Source organism: Oryzias latipes, chromosome 1 (genome assembly GCF_053564925.1).
Source record: "Oryzias latipes strain Hd-rR chromosome 1, Olatipes_Hd-rR_3.1".
Lineage (NCBI taxonomy): Eukaryota > Metazoa > Chordata > Actinopteri > Beloniformes > Adrianichthyidae > Oryzias > Oryzias latipes.
The window spans coordinates 17,891,228-17,909,164 of NC_136237.1; the positions used below are offsets into that span (position 1 = coordinate 17,891,228).

General features: G+C 43.5%; 2 protein-coding genes across 3 annotated transcripts; both read left to right on the forward strand.

The window, feature by feature from the left end:
- The first annotated feature begins 1,217 nt into the window (after positions 1-1,217).
- On the forward strand, positions 1,218-10,331 carry LOC105354629 (mitochondrial dynamics protein MID51-like). Its single transcript, XM_078950501.1, has 3 exons — positions 1,218-1,358; positions 9,335-9,487; positions 9,602-10,331. Exons 1-3 carry the CDS (start codon positions 1,351-1,353, stop codon positions 10,134-10,136), a joined length of 696 nt encoding a protein of 231 aa, XP_078806627.1. The 5' UTR covers positions 1,218-1,350; the 3' UTR covers positions 10,137-10,331.
- A 2,499-nt stretch (positions 10,332-12,830) lies between these two features.
- Positions 12,831-17,576, forward strand: LOC101167931 (serine/threonine-protein kinase pim-2). Of its 2 annotated transcripts, XM_023958579.2 has the most exons (10): positions 12,832-13,006; positions 13,679-13,843; positions 14,907-15,011; positions 15,120-15,202; positions 15,282-15,329; positions 15,428-15,643; positions 15,761-15,941; positions 16,137-16,307; positions 16,386-16,545; positions 17,306-17,576. In XM_023958579.2, the coding sequence occupies exons 1-9, from the start codon at positions 12,967-12,969 to the stop codon at positions 16,478-16,480; spliced, it is 1,104 nt and encodes a 367-aa protein (XP_023814347.1). In that variant the 5' UTR covers positions 12,832-12,966; the 3' UTR covers positions 16,481-16,545; positions 17,306-17,576. The 2 variants fall into 2 exon arrangements, with proteins under 2 accessions (XP_078806643.1, XP_023814347.1); XM_078950517.1 differs by lacking the exon at positions 15,282-15,329 and having other exon boundaries at positions 12,831-13,006; positions 17,306-17,461.
- The last annotated feature ends 361 nt before the right edge of the window (positions 17,577-17,937 follow it).

Sequence of the window (17,937 nt, forward strand, 5' to 3'; positions counted from 1 at the left end):
TAATTGCCGTCTTCCTTTTATTCATTTATTCTAAAGCAAGAAAAATGAGATAAGCAACCCTTATCAAAAAATAGTCAATTTAAAAGACCGACTCCAATGAAAATCGTGTCTTTTGGCATTTTTACTTGTTCTTGCGGCATTTGTCTCACAATGGAGGACATATATATATATATATATATATATATATATATATATATATATATATATATATATATATATATATATATATATATATATATATATATATATATATATATAACTATGTCTTTATAGAAAACTAACCCCAAAAAAACTGTATTTATAAGTATTTCTTTATTGAAATTGTTGTGTATCGGGAGGAGACGTAAAATTCATTTTGAAAAAGGCTTGTGCAGGTTTGATGTAGAGGCTACTATGGCAAATGTCATAAGCTCCCTGCTCTGCTCCATTCTGATGCATCCACTTGTAGATGAATAGATTTGTGTTCATCTTCATGTCTCTCGTCTGACCTGTCATCTTGCTCAAAACTGTGTGCCAGGATAACTCCAATATTGCTTGCCATTTTTTTTGCGCTGCTAATGTCAACTTGGGGTTGTGAGGGGCTGTAAGCTAGTGGAGAGGCTTACCGACTGTGGCAACAGTCCAGTACCAAGCGTCACTTAATAGACCTCCAACAATAGTTGAGGTCTATTATTCAGTGACATAAGTGATCAATTGCCTGTTTTTGCCTCAGAAAACATTGACGCATTGATGCCTGTGAAAGATTTGTTTCCATTTAAGGGGAACCGTCTTGGAGCAAAGACGCATAGTAACAATGGAATGATGTCCCTCAGGGCAGCCAGTCTCATTCCAAAACGTGTAATACATAGATTTATCCATAGGCAAGACTGGGTTGCTCAGGGCAAACCTAGAGAAATGCTGTGATCATGTGGAGTTGGAATGATCGGAAAAATGATTGTCCAACTCAGAAAATACACATAAATGTTGGAAAAACAACAAATCTTCCAACGGCAAATGAATGCAGTATAACTCTCTGCATCTAAACAAATGTCTAAGTGGAGTCACCTGCAACGGTTGTTTGGCATTTTAGTTAAAGTGGTGGAGTTGGTTGTGAATGGTTTGTCTGGAAACCCTTATACCCCTCACATCTGGTAAACAGGCCAGCAGCTGTGTAGCATTTGCAAATTGATGTCTGAGTGGTCTTTTAGGTACTGGTCATTATTGGTCTGTTGCCGGTGGGGCTCCCTTCCTGGATCTGTCAAAATCTCCCACAGTTGTTCTGTGTCTTGATGCAAGTCTGTTTGAGACTTTGAGACACACCAAGTTCCCCTTTTAACATCTGACTGCCTAATACCCACCCGGAGATGTGCCATGGCCAGGTGAAACTGCTCGTCCATTAAGCGACATTGTGTGTTGATTACTGTTTGAATGATGAACTTGGAATGACTGACTGGGAAAATCAGCTTTGTATCCCTACAGAATGTTGAAATTGATGCCACATTGAAAAGGTTTTTCATTTAGAAGGTTTTGGTTTTGGGCCCAATAAGTAAGACACACTGTACTCAGTGAAACCATTCTTTAGAAAACACATAGGCAAGGCAAGGCAAGGCAAGGCAAGTTTATTTGTATAGCACAATTCATACACAGACAGGGCAGACAAGACACAGGTGGACACGATCAGGGCTGATGGGGACCAAAGGAAGTAAAACTCAAGAAAACAGACAAGACAGGAGACTTTCAAAATAAAACAGGAAACAGAAACAAGACAGAACAAGGACCAAAAACAAGACAAGTTCAAATCATGACAGTACCCCCCCCTCAAGGAACCGCTCCGAGGTTCCAAAAGTCACATGAGGGGGGGGCCCCGGAGGATAAACTTCGACGGGCACAAGAGTCCAGAGGACGGCCGGGGGTCCGCGCCGTCCGGCGAGGCAGGTCCGGAGGACGGCCGGGGGTCCGCGCCGTCCGGCGAGGCAGGTCCGGAGGACGGCCGGGGGTCCGCGCCGTCCGGCGAGGCAGGTCCGGCATGAGATGCGTGGAGGGGTCGTCAGGCGTGGAGTCGTCAGGCGTGGAGTCGGGCGTGGAGTCGGGCGTGGAGTCGGGCGTGGAGTCGGGCGTGGAGTCGGGCCAGCAGTCAGGCTCCGGCGGGTCGGGCCAGCAGTCAGGCTCCGGCGGGTCGGGCCAGCAGTCAGGCTCCGGCGGGTCGGGCCAGCAGTCAGGCTCCGGCGGGTCGGGCCAGCAGTCAGGCTCCGGCGGGTCGGGCCAGCAGTCAGGCTCCGGCGGGTCGGGCCAGCAGTCAGGCTCCGGCGGGTCGGGCCAGCAGTCAGGCTCCGGCGGGTCGGGCCAGCAGTCAGGCTCCGGCGGGTCGGGCCAGCAGTCAGGCTCCGGCGGGTCGGGCCAGCAGTCAGGCTCCGGCGGGTCGGGCCAGCAGTCAGGCTCCGGCGGGTCGGGCCAGCAGTCAGGCTCCGGCGGGTCGGGCCAGCAGTCAGGCTCCGGCGGGTCGGGCCAGCAGTCAGGCTCCGGCGGGTCGGGCCAGCAGTCAGGCTCAGGCGGGTCGGGCCAGCAGTCAGGCTCAGGCGGGTCAGGCGTGGAGCCGAGCTCAGGCGGGTCAGGCGTGGAGCCGAGCTCAGGCGGGTCAGGCGTGAAGCCGAGCTCAGGCGGGTCAGGCGTGAAGCCGAGCTCAGGCGGGTCAGGCGTGGAGCCGGAAGTGGGGACCGGTCGGGGTTCCGGCGGAACCCCCCTGGAAGCCGGGACGGGTCGGGGCGCAGGCGGCACCCCCCTGGAAGCCGGGACGGGTCGGGGTGCAGGCGGCAACCCCCTGGGAGCCGGGACGGGTCGGGGTGCAGGCGGCAACCCCCTGGGAGCCGGGACGGGTCGGGGTGCAGGCGGCAACCCCCTGGGAGCCGGGACGGGTCGGGGTGCAGGCGGCAACCCCCTGGGAGCCGGGACGGGTCGGGGTGCGTCCATAACCACCACTGGAGCGGGTTGTGGTGCGTCCGGGACCACCTCCGGAACATGAAGGGGCTGGAGGGCATCCGGGACCACCACTGGAAGGGGTTGTGGTGCGTGCCGGACCACCTCCGGAACAGGAAGGGGAGGTTGAAGGGGACGGCGGGGACGACGGCGACGACGACCCCCCCTCATGGCGAGACGGCTCCCTGTGAAGTCCAGGTGGCTCCCACTCCAGGCATACGAGGCAAACTGGGCCTGGTCAAAAACCCAGTAAGACCTCGTACGCTCTGCTTCCTGGCAGTAGGCCTCTAGTAGCTTCATGTCCCGCTCTGCTGGGTCCAGAAAGTATGGTTGGTCCATTCTGTCAAGGTGCAGGGTGGCTCGAGAGCCGGTTGGACCCAGACGCAGAGGTGGAGGCATGAGGATCAGAGTCTAGAGGGTTTAATGAACAAACAAAAGGCGCTGCAGAGCAGGATGACAAAACTAAACAAAACTCACTGTGGCGTGGAACAAGAAACGAGGAACATGGCATGACAAGGACAACCAGGACAGGAATAACTAATGGACCAACACAGGAGGAAGGCAGAGACAAGACTTAAATACAGACAGGGCAGACAAGACACAGGTGGACACGATCAGGGCTGATGGGGACCAAAGGAAGTAAAACTCAAGAAAACAGACAAGACAGGAGACTTTCAAAATAAAACAGGAAACAGAAACAAGACAGAACAAGGACCAAAAACAAGACAAGTTCAAATCATGACACACATACTCAAATGATGAAAACACACCAAATGATATTCTGCGGGTTGCAATATTATCTCTAAACAGTGCAGAAACGCCTCCACCCTTTTTATTTTCTCGTATTTCTGATACATGTTTGTAGTTGGGGGGAGTTGATTTCTACTAGAACTATGTTTCCTGTGTTTTTGTCAAGCCATGTTTCAGTTAAAAACATAAAATCAAGATTAAAAGAAGAGATAAGATTATTGATTAAAAATGATTTGTTGCATAAAGATCTGACATTGAGTGCAGCAAGTTTGAGATTAGTTTCCTTGGGACTGGTCGAAACCTTCTTGCTGGGGATATGAACTAGATTTCTTTGATTGGACAGTCTAACTGCCCTTTTTTGCATTCTACGTGGTGCAACTACAGGTATAGCACCAGAAGGAAGCTGTTCATCACAGGGTCCCAGTTTGACATAACCTTTCCTAGGACACTGGGGGCCCGTTTCATCCTAGCTCTGGGGGATAGCACGTCTAGAGGCGCGCAGGGGAGGTCGAGTTGAGGGTAGTTTGGGTGTTGGACCAGGAGGAGCGGGAGCTGGACGGGATTTGGGTGAACGATGGAGGGGGCGCGTTGGAGGGGCTTTGGATGAAGGACGTGTTGGAGGGACTTTGGGTGAAGGATAAGGAGGGAGTGCTGGAGGGGTAGGAGAGCTCCTGTGTGGTGTGAGGCTCACAGGTGTTAGGGGAGCCATCTTAATTCCTGACTTAATGAGGCTATCAAAATGGCTAGGTAGGGCCATGGGTGAAAGTGGGGGGGATGAAAAGGAAAGTGAGTCTTCACTGGGAGTAGATGTAGCAGGGGGCGACCACAGCTGGTCAGACGGTGGTATTTCTGGGGCCAAATCTGGTGGTTGTTGTTGTGGTTCTGCGGTTGGGTCCTTAGCTGGCGGTGGTTGTTGTGATGCTGGTGCAGCTGAGTCCTTAGATGGAGGTGGTTGTGGTGCTGGTGCTGCCGGATCCAAGTCTTTGACCGATGGTGGTGGTGGAGGTAGTTGTTGTTGTTGTTGCCGTTGTGCTGTGGTTCCTGGGACACTGGCTCGGTCCTTCCTTACTGCCTTTTCAGGGCCTTGGCCTCTATGCCCCAGAGCGTGGAGGAGGTTCTTTACTAACTCTCTTGCTCCACCTTTGTTCAGGTGTGGGCCTCTTCCCATGAATAGGTCCTTTCGTTTCCAGAATGTATTGAAGTTCTCAATGTAATAGAATCCTCTGGAAGCACACTCTCTGGAGAGCCAATTGTTCAGCTGAAACAGACGGCTGAACTTGAGTGACACCCCATCGATGTTAGGTAGAGGTCCACTGATGAAGGCTTCAACCTCTACTTTGTCAATCTCTTCAAATAACTTGATGAAGTCTTTTTTCAAAAGTTCAGATTGTTCTTTTTTGATATCGACAGCACCTACATGGATGATTATTCGTTTGACTCCTTGGTACAAGACTTTAGATAAGAGTCCTGTAATCACTGGAACAGTAGAACTTGGGCAACATAAAGTTTGCATTCTTCTGTGGCTGACTCCACTGATAGCGCCATCTCCAAGCAGCAGCGTATCTCTGACCTTGACGTTTGGCACAGATTTTCTTTCTGCCTGTGCTTTGTTTCCAACATTATGACTCCTATTCTGTGGTCCAATTTCACTTTGTTCTTTAACATCACATTGTGTTAGGGGTAAAAATCTGTTTGTGAGCTTTATTTCGGATGTTCTGTCATCTTTACGCTTTGGCTTAACACAGAGTTCCTCCACACAAAGTTTTGGAAAGGACACAACATCACTCAGGTCTATGTCACTGTTATTCTTTTCATTTGTAGTAAGAGTGGGCTTCTTACCACCCGATGTTACTGGAAGGGTCTTGTGAAGTCCATTTCAGTTTCCAAAGTAAATATCCGTGTTTGTAGCTCTTTTATTTCTTGTTGGTAAATCCGACAGCGTTCACAGTGGGAGTTTGTTTTTCTTCCTCTTCCGGACATGTCGCTGGCTTGTCAGACGTAAAAATATTGATTTGTATAGGTGGAAGTCACAAAAAAGGACCAGTCTGATATTCCAGGAGTTGTGGATGAAGTAAAATAATTAAAAATGATTAATTAAATGATTAAAAAGCAAATAAAGCAGGAAGCGGCAGGAGCAGGGGAAAAAGCGTCTGCACTCTTTTGCAGGGGGAGGTTGGTCTATCACCCCAATACAATTGTTTCCTTATCCCGAATCACTGTCTTTCTGACATCCACTGAGTTTTTCACAATATTAATTGAGGTACATATGCCGAAAGGTGAACAACGACAACAACATTGTGAGGAGAAAGGCATAATGTTGATGAAATACTCGAAATTATACAGTGATTCTGAAAGATAGACGGTTTATCAAGAACTTTAGCTGATTGAATGAGCATTAGCTACACGTTGGAAGTGATTGAAATGACAGCTGGGGACTTTGGCTCCATCGCCATTCGAGACAAGGTCAACAGCACAAATCTTTTCTCCAATCGAGATCCTTCTCCCAGCTGAGTTAAAAGACGTTTATTTGTCTCCATTGTTTTTCCAGAAGCTTCCTGTCACTTCACCGTTCAAAGACTTAGCTGTTCATGCAGCTGACATGTGTCTCAGATTCAGGCAGCATTCAGTCGAGTGGCACGTTCCGTCTGCTGCTAATCAAAGATTCGCTCCGCTAATTCCAAAAGTGATACAAGGATTTCAAAGCCTCTACAAGCAGCCAATGTCACATAAATAGCTCACCAGCCTATAACATGTGACCAGCTAATCAGATTAGGATTGTTCATTTATTTCACTGGGAAATATAAGATGGGAATCACTTTGACTGCTTAAACTGCTTAAATTGACCTCAAAATGATTAACACCTTCAAGATGTTCGATTCGAAATGACGTTTTTTTTTTGCTGAAACTTTATCTCCGGTGGGAGGCCATGTTCAAATATATTTTCAATTAATTCAGTTCCTGAGAGAAGTTTTGCTTGTGTTCACTGGATTTCTAAATGGTGCTTCTTATCTGATAAGCTCCAGTTTCTGTTGACCAGAGGCTTCCTTGCCATCACTCTCAGTTTCAGACCCAAATTCCTCCTCTCATCCTACAGCTGTAGGCCCTTTTTTGTTTTTCGTTCTGTTTTTCAGAAAGGGCTTACTAAAGAAATCAAGTTTTGCATTTTCAATGTGTGCAAACATGACAGTGATTCACATTCATTGATTTGATGGGATGACGAGAAAAATCCAACAAACAAAAAACAGAGTTTACCACATGAGGGAGCTGTAGCCCAAAGGTTGTGATTCATTTTTACCATGAGCATTTATAATAATAATACTTTTAATTTAAAGGGCCCTTCAGGTCACTGTACAGTTAAAACAAGATTAAACAAAAAAAGCCAAAGTATCACAGGTGGTAAATTCCTAAAGTAACAGCAACAGTGAAAAACTGTAGTGAGTGAGTTTAGACAAGTGTGGTTTGAGTTGAGTTGATATTTTGGGGGAGTGAGTTCCAAAGTTTGAGGGCAGAGCAGCTGATAACCAGTATTACATGTAACGTAACGGGTGTGCACACACGTGCATGCACAGTTTGTATGCTCACTCAAAGAAAACCATTTTCTTTAGTCCAAAGTTTTAAGGTTTGTTAGCTTTAACAGATGAATTAGTTTATTTCTGATTTATTATGTCGTTTATTTTATTGTTTCTCTTCACTGTAGGTATTTATGAAGAAGAATCAAAGTTCACCATTTACTGTTTACCATTTTACCATTTAATAAAATGTTTGCTAAAAAGGGAAAAAAAACACAGTTTTCGTAGGGTTAAAATGAAAATTTCTTGCATTTAATTTTGTGGCAAAATGTTCGACTCACCGTTGTTTCTGTTTATGCTGATTAACCCTGATTTTTTAGAAAACAATAAATTTGAAGTTTGTTTTAAGACTCGGATCTCCGACATGCTGGTACACACATGCATAGCAGTTCTGGAGCATGCTGCACCGGGGCGGTCCTGGCTCCACATGAGTCCAGAGAGTCCAGCCTCTGGCTTTCTTAACAGCCATCATCCAGACATGCCTTTGGGAGAAACGAGCCTCGGCGGTTCTCTGCTGGATGAAGCTTCTGGTTCACATTCACTTTAAGCTCATGATGGATCATAACATGCACCTTTACTGTCATCTCATCTGACTTCCATCATGTTGTGTGCATGTTTAGGTGGTTAGCGTAGTAGACCATGCATTTCTGCTGGTTCCCCTGCAGCTTGAAGCCTTTTTGAGCCGTCCTTGGTGCAGTGGTAGGGCGGTCAACCACTGATCGGAAGATTGCAGTGTCCTTGGGCAAGACACTGAACCCCACCTTGGAAGGTTGGCGCCAGGGTTCGTCAGCGGAGCCGCCATCAGTGTGGGAATGTGTGTGTGAATGGGACTATGACTGTAAAGCAATTTGTGCATTCGAAGAAGGTAGAAAAGTGCTAAATAAGTACACGCCATTGACGCCATGATTTTAGGGGAAGAGATTCTCCTCACACACTCTCTGCACTGGACGGTCCGATGACAACATTTTCCTCTAGGAAAGATTTTAGTAATCGAGTATTGGAGTTGCTGGGACAGTGACTGGGACAGTAACTGCACGATTGACCAGTAAAAAATTCCCATGTAACTCTGCAGTCCTTACATTCAGATTTACATTTTGTGAGGTTGTTGGCTTTTAAAGTCCCACTCCAATCATCATTTTAACTATTGTAAAAGCGTTCAAAGTGGTCTTTTAATTATGATTATGCAGTTTATAACCAAAATCTAAAAACCTGTGTTGTTTTCTAGGACAGGAGTTCATTAAAAATTCACCTCTAAGTAGTGTGCAGGACCGTTGGTGCGTAGTAAGCCCCCCACATTTCCCAACATCCATTTGTTTGCAGGGTCAGCTTACAGCCAATCACACTCTCAACCTAACGTTATCAGTGGAACAAAAAACATCGAAAGAAACTATCCAGCCGTGCAGTTCTGAGCCAGATTCCAGCTCAGACAAGGAAAACAAAGACCTACATGGATCCATTCGTCTACAAATGATGCATCAGAATGGAGTGGAGCAGGATGGCCTGCCCAGAGTCTTTTCTACGTCAGTCCCAAAAGGTTTTTCCAACTGCATTTTTTCATCTACATCTGAGTCACAATGATTTGAATAAAGAAATACACAGTAATGCAATTTGTATCTTAATTTCCTTTAAATTTGTCTTTCGTCAACAGAAAAACAGTCATAATAGTTCTACAAAACCCTAATACTTGAGTTCCTTGTCTTTAATAAAAATAGATATGATTTATCTGCGCTTTTCCAGACGCTCTATGCGCCTACAATGTGTATCCATTATTCATTCACTCCTCATTCATACTTGGTGATGGTAAGCTACTGATGTAGCCACAGCTGCCCTGGGGCAGACTGACATTCTGGCTGCCAGTTCGCACCTACGGCTCCTCTGACCATCACCGGGACATTCACACACATTCACACACCAGTGGAGCCACACTGGAGGCAAGGTGGGTGAAGTGTCTTGCCCATGGATGACCTGCTCAACCGCCTTAGTCACTGCCGCCCATCATAAATGAATCCTGAAAATTCTTCTTGCAGCATCACTGATTTGGGATCTTTGCTTGTGTCCCACAGATACCTGGTGGGGGGTTACCTGTCTGCAGAAGTGGTGGTGAACATGTTCAGCAAGGCGGTCATGGAAACGGTGAACTGGCCGGCAATCAGCAGCACTTTGGACTGTCTTGTCAGACCTGTTCTAGGAGGACCAGATCTGAAACTGGAGATCTGGTGTGTGTCTGCTCTTAGCAGCTGCCTTTCTGTTTGTGGACATATTTTTATCACTACAAGTGTTGTGACTAACAGAAATCTTTTGTTGTTTTGTGTTCTTTTGTTGTGTTTTAGGCCTGGAAGTGAAGAAGCAGCTGAACGCTGCCATCAGCCCCTGTTCATTTCTGTGTTGCCCATCCTGAGGGAGGGGGACGTGGTCCTGACAGCTCAGCCTGAGCTCACCTCTCCCTGGGTGAATGCCTGGCGTCTTTCCCTTTACCCCTGCGAGACTCAGCGTCTGGTTCAGCTCGACTCAACTGATGACGGCTGCCGCAGACAAACAGTTAAAGTCCTGATGGCCGTGTGTCGACTGAACCCTGCACTGCGAGCGCTGGAGGCCGCCCCGCTGACCAACCTTGTCCTGCACCTCAGTGACAGTGAGTGCGACTGGTCCCAGAACAGCCTCCATGCGCGGTTCCAGCAGTGCATTGCAGAGCTGATTGGCTACCTCGAGCAAGGCGTGTTGCAAAGTTACTTCAAACCAGCCGTCAACCTGTTGAGCAACTTGTCAGAAGACCAGGTGGACCAGATTGGATTCATTCATATTGCTCATATAACCTTTTGTTCACTTCTCCCATGGAATGAAAAAAAAAGCAAAACGTTACGGTGATTAAAAGGTCGACATCGTCCACTGATGTCAGCAGCTAAACTCCAGACCTGATTGTTAAACTAGTCAGAAGAGACGTGCCAAGAAACAGATTGATGCAAAAGTTCAACACAGTGTTGTATACGATGTGCATTTAATTTTTATGAAAATCTTCCATAAATAAAACTACATACATTTAAATAAATTATTTATCATAAAGAGAGTGCAATTTTTATTCAAGTGCTTGTATTATTTTTTTCTGTGTTCTCTATTGTTTGTGTTTTCCTAAAAGTCAATTAAATGCTCTTCTATAAAAAAATAAAATAAAAATAAAAAAGGACACACATTTCCCAAACCTATTTATCTGATGTGTGGGATATTTACGAACTTTCATCTGCATTTAATGTTTGCTCCCTATTTATTGTGGTTATCTTAATGTGCATATATGTTTATTTTAGTTTTCAGAAGTGAAAATGGTTTTGCAGTTATGGCTTAAAAAAGTTTAATAAGAGTCCTTTTTTTCTGAAAAAATGGCGAATAATTAAAAAAATGTCTCAAAATTGGACTTTCAAGCAAAACGTGAAGTAATAAACGATGGATGACAAATGCTGGACCAACAAAACCCAATTGAGACTGGGAGACTTTGAAAACAAAAATATAGAAGACCTTTACTTAAAATCACATATTATTGCTCAAAAGGAAAGACGCATTGACTTCCTCTACAAGTAAAGCTTAGACTAGTGTGCACGTGTGAGTCCATGTTACAGGATTTTTTGTAGTATGCTACATATAAACCTTTTCCAAAAAAATTGAAAATGATAGAAAAGTGTCTTAATTTCCAAAATTCAATTTAAAAAAGTTAAACTTTAATAGGATATAGATTCAGGGCCAACTGCTGAATTTATTTAAATCATTTCTTCTTCTTCTTCTTTTTTTTTTTTTTTTAAATATTTTGGGGTTCCAGCTCATGTAACTCGCAAAAAACAGAATGTCAAAAAATGATAATACCCAAATTTAGCAGGGCATGGATGTTCACCCCACATCACAGGGTTCAGGTTACTGATGGATCACATAGCGATGGACATACTGACCCCTCCGCCCTTGTGTTCCAAATAGGAAGTACCCTCTGGCTCCAAGAAACCAAAACTCCCACAGACTTCTATAGAGAAATAAACAGTTATTGCTCAGTCATTCTATTGGTCTGGATAACAATTCTTGCTCTGACATCTTTTTCTTAACATATTTTGCTAGTTCTAATAATTTTCATGATAGATTTTCTTTATGACAAGTTATAAACTGACCAATCAGATGTCTCAGGAAAGGTGTTTGGTGCTCGATGGCCCCCACCTCGAAAGTTTGATTGACAGATTTTCCCGATCTGCTTTTAGGGTGTGGACTTCCAATAGGCTTACTCATGATTGGTGACAGTGGTTTCTTTGGAATAATGACTCAGACCCACTCGGACCAAACACTGTTGACTGGCTCCAAATGGCGATGCCCGTACCACGGAAAAATGGCTAACGAATTGGCTTCTTTTTTCCAGAGGTAAGGCATTTTCTATGGATGACGTCACCGCTGCTTTGTGCAGTGATAAATGTCTATGGGTTCTACCTCCAGAGCAAAAATGGGTTTGAAAACCACAAGATGATCTGAGTATTGAAAGTCCACGTTACAGAGTAAATATTTAACTATCAGCAGTATATTTGCATTAGATTTATATTAAACTGGTAGCAAACGAATTGACTTAAGGACAGCTGTGATGTGATCAGTTCTCCTTTAGGATTCAACATTTTTTATGTCCTCAAATTGAAAAATGGGTTTTGTGTTTCATTGCTGAATGTGATGTTTGTTTCTCCACACCAACACGTCCAATTTCAAACGTAAAAGATTTCTAGTGTCATCACATGAGTTTGCTTTGGTAAAATAGCCACCCCTACCCACAATACACTGTGTGTTAGTCATGTGGTCAGTTGAACTGTATAGAGTCTAGATGGGTAAACTCTGACATCACCGAGAGGATTTTGAAGGTGAGAATGAAGTCTGAAGTGGGAGGGGCATGGTGACTACTGAGTAAAGTAAGTGTATTGTTGACTGCACACACAAGTTCACATAACTACCAATAAAAAAAGAGCATATTAGTGGAGCTGGTTATTATTATAAAATAATTGTGGGAAAATTCACGATTTAAATATAAATGTAATATATATATAATTTCCATAAAAGTATTCTGTAGTAATTTTGAAGGTTGCATTGTGTGCATGAACAGCCCATATTGGGGGCAAACAGACATTGAATATTTTTGAAACAATTTAGTGTATGACAGCCATCTTTACAAATGGCCACCATGTTGGATTTTTATCTTGTAGCCATTAAACTATTGTTTATCTTTAAGCGTTTAAACTTTATTAATCTTTTCGGAAAGAGGGGATCTTAGGTATATTCATGCCAAATTTGGTGCTTGTACCATAAAATGCACGATTTGTCTGAAACACCAACCTAACCAGCTCCGCTATATGCCAACATGTCTAAAAATGAAAATTAAACGACATGAAAAAGGTTCTGAAAAGATTTAACATGTGATTTGGAGATTTGATTGAATTTAAAAGGAAACATATTTGCTGTAAAAGCTGCATCCCTGCATTGTTTTTATTCAAATCGATTTTACTCCACACGGTCATCGCAGGATGTCACTCTGCGTTGTACCTCTTTGTGGTGTCACAGATTACTATAGCAACGTATTTAGAAATAAGCAGACTGCCAGGTGACACAGGGACGTCAAAGCGCAAACTTGTTCTCCTCCTTTTTCGGTTTTCTTGAAAAAAGTCTTGTTTTGTCAAAATCGCGAAAAGAAACAATGATGGAAAATTCAGCCGATCTCAGCTCAACCAGTGAAGGCAAGTTTAAAAACCAGGACAAACCAAGATTTCAGGCAAAGTTTATGTTTGTGATTAGATTTTTATGTTTTAATATAATTTACCAATATTTTACATTACCAATAACCACATGATGTCCAGTGATGCAAAAAAATGCTTTAAACCACTTTGGCTCCAAAATTACACCAATTTAGTTTTTACTTGAAACAAAACATAAGTGATATTTTTTTTTACATTGCTGGACATAAATTCAGGCGTCAAAGAAGCTGGTTTGTCAGAGAGGCGGCTAGACACTGGGCGGCCAGATTTTTGAAATGTCAACCTTGCTGTTTATCATGTTTAAACAGATCTGTGACGTGAGTTTGAGGGGGACGTTTGTTTTACTCAAGAGATTCATTCAAACTCTTAAAAGAAAAGTTCAAAAATGGAATAATCACATCAGCGTTTTGGATTTTGAAAAACAACAACATCCGGCACAGGTTCCATCAGTAACAGCATAAAAGACTGAGGGATGTTCCATTTCCAACATTACAATTTAAGCATTTAAACTCACAAATGTTCAATTTTATCAGATGTTCATAAAATATTTCTGCTATTAAATGTTATGTGATCGTCATAAATTATTATCATTATCATTATATCACTCAGATCTCCCCTAAATGAACCCTCATTGTTGGGTTGTTTTATTTGTAGAACATGTCAGCTGTGTGTTCCATCAACCCCCATCCTTTTCAAAAGATGATGGGACCACATCAAGGAAAAAAAAAAGGTCTACTGAAGAGGAGCCTGATGGGAAAAAGAAGAGGCTCTCTCTGCCCAGCAGCCAAGAACCAGAGTCAAATGATGCCTCTGACAGCGGTGAGATGATAATTAGACCATTTGTTGCCTCTCATTGTTAGCAAACTGATAAATGCACTAAATATTTGACTTTGGAAGCTGGTTTGAACTCGAACTCACACAAGGATCATTAAAATTAAGAATTTTGCATTGAAATATGTTGACGAACATTTTCAAAACAAGACTTTATTTGGTCAAAAATTTCAATGGATAAATGAAAAATGTATGAGTTCAAATGTTTTAAAAATCCTCTTCTACAAAGCTCTGTGTGTCAGTCATTGAAACTATTTTCACACATAAAATTACAGGTTTTTACTGTAAAACCTGAACATAAGAAAAAAAACAATCACATAATAAAATTTACATTTTTAAAAAGTGTATATATTTTAATATGATTTGCACAATGAAATAACACTAGTACTTCCACTGAGCACACATTATTCTTCTGTTAGGAACAGAAATTGTGTTGATCAATTATTCCACTTCAGACAGAAGTTTTGTCAAAGGTTAATAAATATAAAAAACCCCTAGGTTTCTGTATTTTTACCATAACTTTATATAGTTATCATTTTATTTGAAATATTGGAAGAAAAGATTAAATTAAAAGAATTATTTTTCTGTAACTACTCAACAATTCTTGACTGAGATCGTAAGAAGTTAAAGCAATAATTGAATGCAACCTTTAAAGATTTCCATCTTCTGAAGCTGTTCTGACCGTCTCTGAGGAAACTGTTCATGAATAAAATGACAGAAATGACTTTTTAAATACCATCAGACTGTTGAGGAACTTGAACGACAGTGTCAATTCAAAATGATCACCTTTGAAAAACTGTGAACTCTGCACTTCATTATGCTGAGATGATCCAGAACTGATCCCGTCTATCAACTGTAGATGTAATCCACTTACTTACGATCGACAAACACGTCTCTCCATGTCTTGAAATGAATCCTGTTTGAAGAGGTTTGAAAGTTCCGCTCTGTCATGTTTGCCCCACAGAAGGAAAAGGAATCCTTTCATTCTGGGGTAACTTTTTCTTTAGCTTTAGTTCATCAAACACGTGTTTGCACTTCTTCTCACCTTCAGGTGGTAGCAGTTCTCCAGAGGAGAGAATATCTTTAAAAGAAACCACCTTCTCTCCAAAGACTACTTTTGAGAAACCAGAGATCAGCAATGGAGACACATTTGAAGGTGAATATAATAGTCAGGTTTCTTAACCAGTGAAGGAGACCATTATGATCCTGTTGAAATCCTTTTTCCTCACAGTCATAACTGAACATATCTGGTGTGTCTCTACAGTAAAGTACAAGAAGGAGGGCCTGCTGGGAGAAGGAGGCTGTGGCTCTGTTTATGCCGGCCATCGCGTTGCTGATGGGTTACCAGTAAGTGTGAGGTAGAGCAGCCCTCGAATGAGCAGATCCAGAGGGAAATCCTCACCAAGGTTCTGTTTGGATCTTACAGGTCGCAATCAAATACATTTCATCTGAGAACATGTGCTTCAGAGAACCAGTAGGTTCCGCTGCAGTCACTGCTGCTCACCTGAAGCTCCTCTTGTGCAGCTTCTCCTATGGCGTTTACTCATCTAACAATTTGCTGGCATTTTTCAGGCCGATGATGGAAAGCAGCTCCCAGCTGAAGTAGCCATCATGCTTAAAGTGGCTGATGGAAGAGATGGACATGTGGGAACCACAGCTGCTGTGACTCTTCTGGATTTCTATGACCTGGAAAACCAGCTGATCATAGTTATGGAGAGACCGACCCCTGCTGAGTGTCTGTTTACGTACAAAAAAAAGAAAAGCAGGATTGAGGAGGAAGAGACCAAGGTAGGCTGGTTCTGACATGGCAGCCTGCTCACATTTGTCTTCTCTTTCTCCTTCTGAGGAGGTCTTCTTCCATGGTTTTTTTTTTACAGAGGATTCTGTGTTTTATGTCTTTCTCAGATTATTCTGAAGCAGCTTGTCCAGGCTGCAAAAGAGCTGGAGGACAAACACATCTTTCACCGGGACATTAAGATGGAAAACATCCTGATCGAGACCAACTCCAACGTCCCTCGTGCTCGCCTAATCGACTTTGGACTCAGCTGTTTGACAGAGAAGGATGCTCATCACACAATGTTCTTTGGTGAGTGAGGGGCTTTCTGCTTCAGTTTTGCACTAACTGTGCGCGTGAACATTTTGGCTCTTCGGGTACATCGAGCGGTCTGCTATCTTAAAATTTCATGTGGGCCACCTGCATGCCCGCAGACAGCCTGTATCCACCCATAAGGGCAATTCTGACTAAGGCATTAACTGTCTTTCTTGATGGGGTGTTTTGCAGGAACAGTTGCTCACATCCCCCCAGAGTTTGACCAAACTGGCTCGTATTCAGCCGGGCCCACCACGGTGTGGCAGCTGGGAGTATTGACCTATGAAGTTCTCCACAAACGTTTCTTCTCAACAAGTTCATTTCTCAGGAAGAAATTAGGAATCAGCCGGGAGCTGTCTAGAGGTAAGAAAACCTTCTCCACTTGGCTGAGTGGATAGATCCCTGCATCTGTCAGCTTCATCTGTTTTCTCGTCTTTACAGATTGCAGGAACTTCCTGAGAAGCTGTTTGGCTCCTCTCCCAGAGACCAGACCCACATTGGAGGAGCTTCTTTGTCATCCGTGGTTAAGAAGATGAAAAGATCTAGATTCAGAGAAACACTCAGCATTTGTGAGAAAGCTACACTTTGAAAAGAAGGACAGGTACAGGGATTTCACATCAATCCATCTTCCGTGTGTTTTCACTCCAGTTCACCACCAACCCCACCCTGTTTACATGCTCTTTGGGAACTTCTAAATGTCAGGATCTGGTGGTGAAGGACCCAAAGTGCAGGAGACCAGGGCAGAAATGTCAACTTTTTCTTTTGTAATTGATATGACAAAACCTAGGGAGCAACAGTAAGGTGACAAAACAGATGACCTTGGGGCGGCCGTGGTGCAGCGGTAGGGCGGTCGACCCATGATCATAAGATTGCAGGTTCAATTCCCGCCTTGCACGCCCATGAGTCAAAGTGTCCTTGGGCAAGACACTGAACCCCACCTTGCCTCTGGTGGTAGGCGGGCGCCTGTGTTTGGCAGCAGAGCTGCCACCAGTGTGTGAGTGAATGTGTGTGTGTGACTGGGTGAATGGGTCTGTGACTGTAAAGCGCTTTGTCCTTGTAGGAAGAAAGGCGCTATATAAGTATACACCATTTACCTGACAATGAAGAACGGAATAGCAGATACCTAAATACACTGACACATCAAGACAACTTACCATGACCCAAAATTTGGGTTTTGGTCATGCTCTTTTTGCCGTTTTTGCCGTTGTCAGTCACACCACGTTTTGGTTCTCAATCCTCCACAGTTGTCTTGATTTGTATTAATGATCCTTAGTGTATTTAAGTCCCTGGTTTTCAGTTCTTCACTGTCAGGTCATCTACTTTTTCACCTTACTGATGCTCCTTTGGTTGTTTTTTTTAAGTTTCTGCCCCCAAGCCCGGTCTCCAGCATCTTGGGTCCTTCACCACCAGTTCCTGACATTTAGAAGTCTCCATAGAGGTTCCTTTCAGCTACGTTGAAAGTCATGCCGGATCCAGCCATCCATTCCTGAGGAGGAACACCAGAATCATACCTCAAGTCTTCTCTTTCTGTGGAGGATCGTTGGGGTCGCTCCTCTTCATGTGCCCCGTCCCTGAGGAGGGGTTCTCCATGTAACCCCCTCTGCTACAGAAACCTGATCTTTTCTATCATGATATTTGGTGTAGAGTTGTGTATTGTGGTGTAGTGCATTGTGGTGTAGTATATTGTGATGTAGTGTAGTGTTTTGTAGTACATTGTACTTAAGTTTAGTGTTTTAGTGTAATACTTTGGTGCAGTACTTTAGTTTAGTACTTTAATGTAGCATTTTAGTTTAGTGTTTTAGCGTATAGCTCTTCAGTGGAGTAATTTAGTTTAGTATTTAAGAGTAGCTCTACAGTGAAGTACTTTAGTTTAGTAATTTAATGTAGTATTTTAGTTTAGTATTTTAGTGTAGCTCCTCAGTGCAGTACGTTAGTACTTTAATGTAGTATTTTAGTTTTGAATTTTACAGTAGCTTTTCAGTGCAGTACTTTA

What these genes read in the sequence shown, in the direction of transcription:
- LOC105354629 (XM_078950501.1), top strand. An exon ending in GATCTGAAACTGGAGATCTG is followed by an intron (nt 9,488 to 9,601) that starts GTGTGTGTCTGC and finishes GTTGTGTTTTAG; the next exon opens with GCCTGGAAGTGAAGAAGCAG.
- LOC101167931 (XM_023958579.2), top strand. Translation starts at nt 12,967, where the DNA reads ATGATGGAAAATTCAGCCGATCTCAGCTCAACCAGTGAAG. An exon ending in TCTCAGCTCAACCAGTGAAG is followed by an intron (nt 13,007 to 13,678) that starts GCAAGTTTAAAA and finishes TTTTATTTGTAG; the next exon opens with AACATGTCAGCTGTGTGTTC. An exon ending in GCGTTGCTGATGGGTTACCA is followed by an intron (nt 15,203 to 15,281) that starts GTAAGTGTGAGG and finishes TGGATCTTACAG; the next exon opens with GTCGCAATCAAATACATTTC.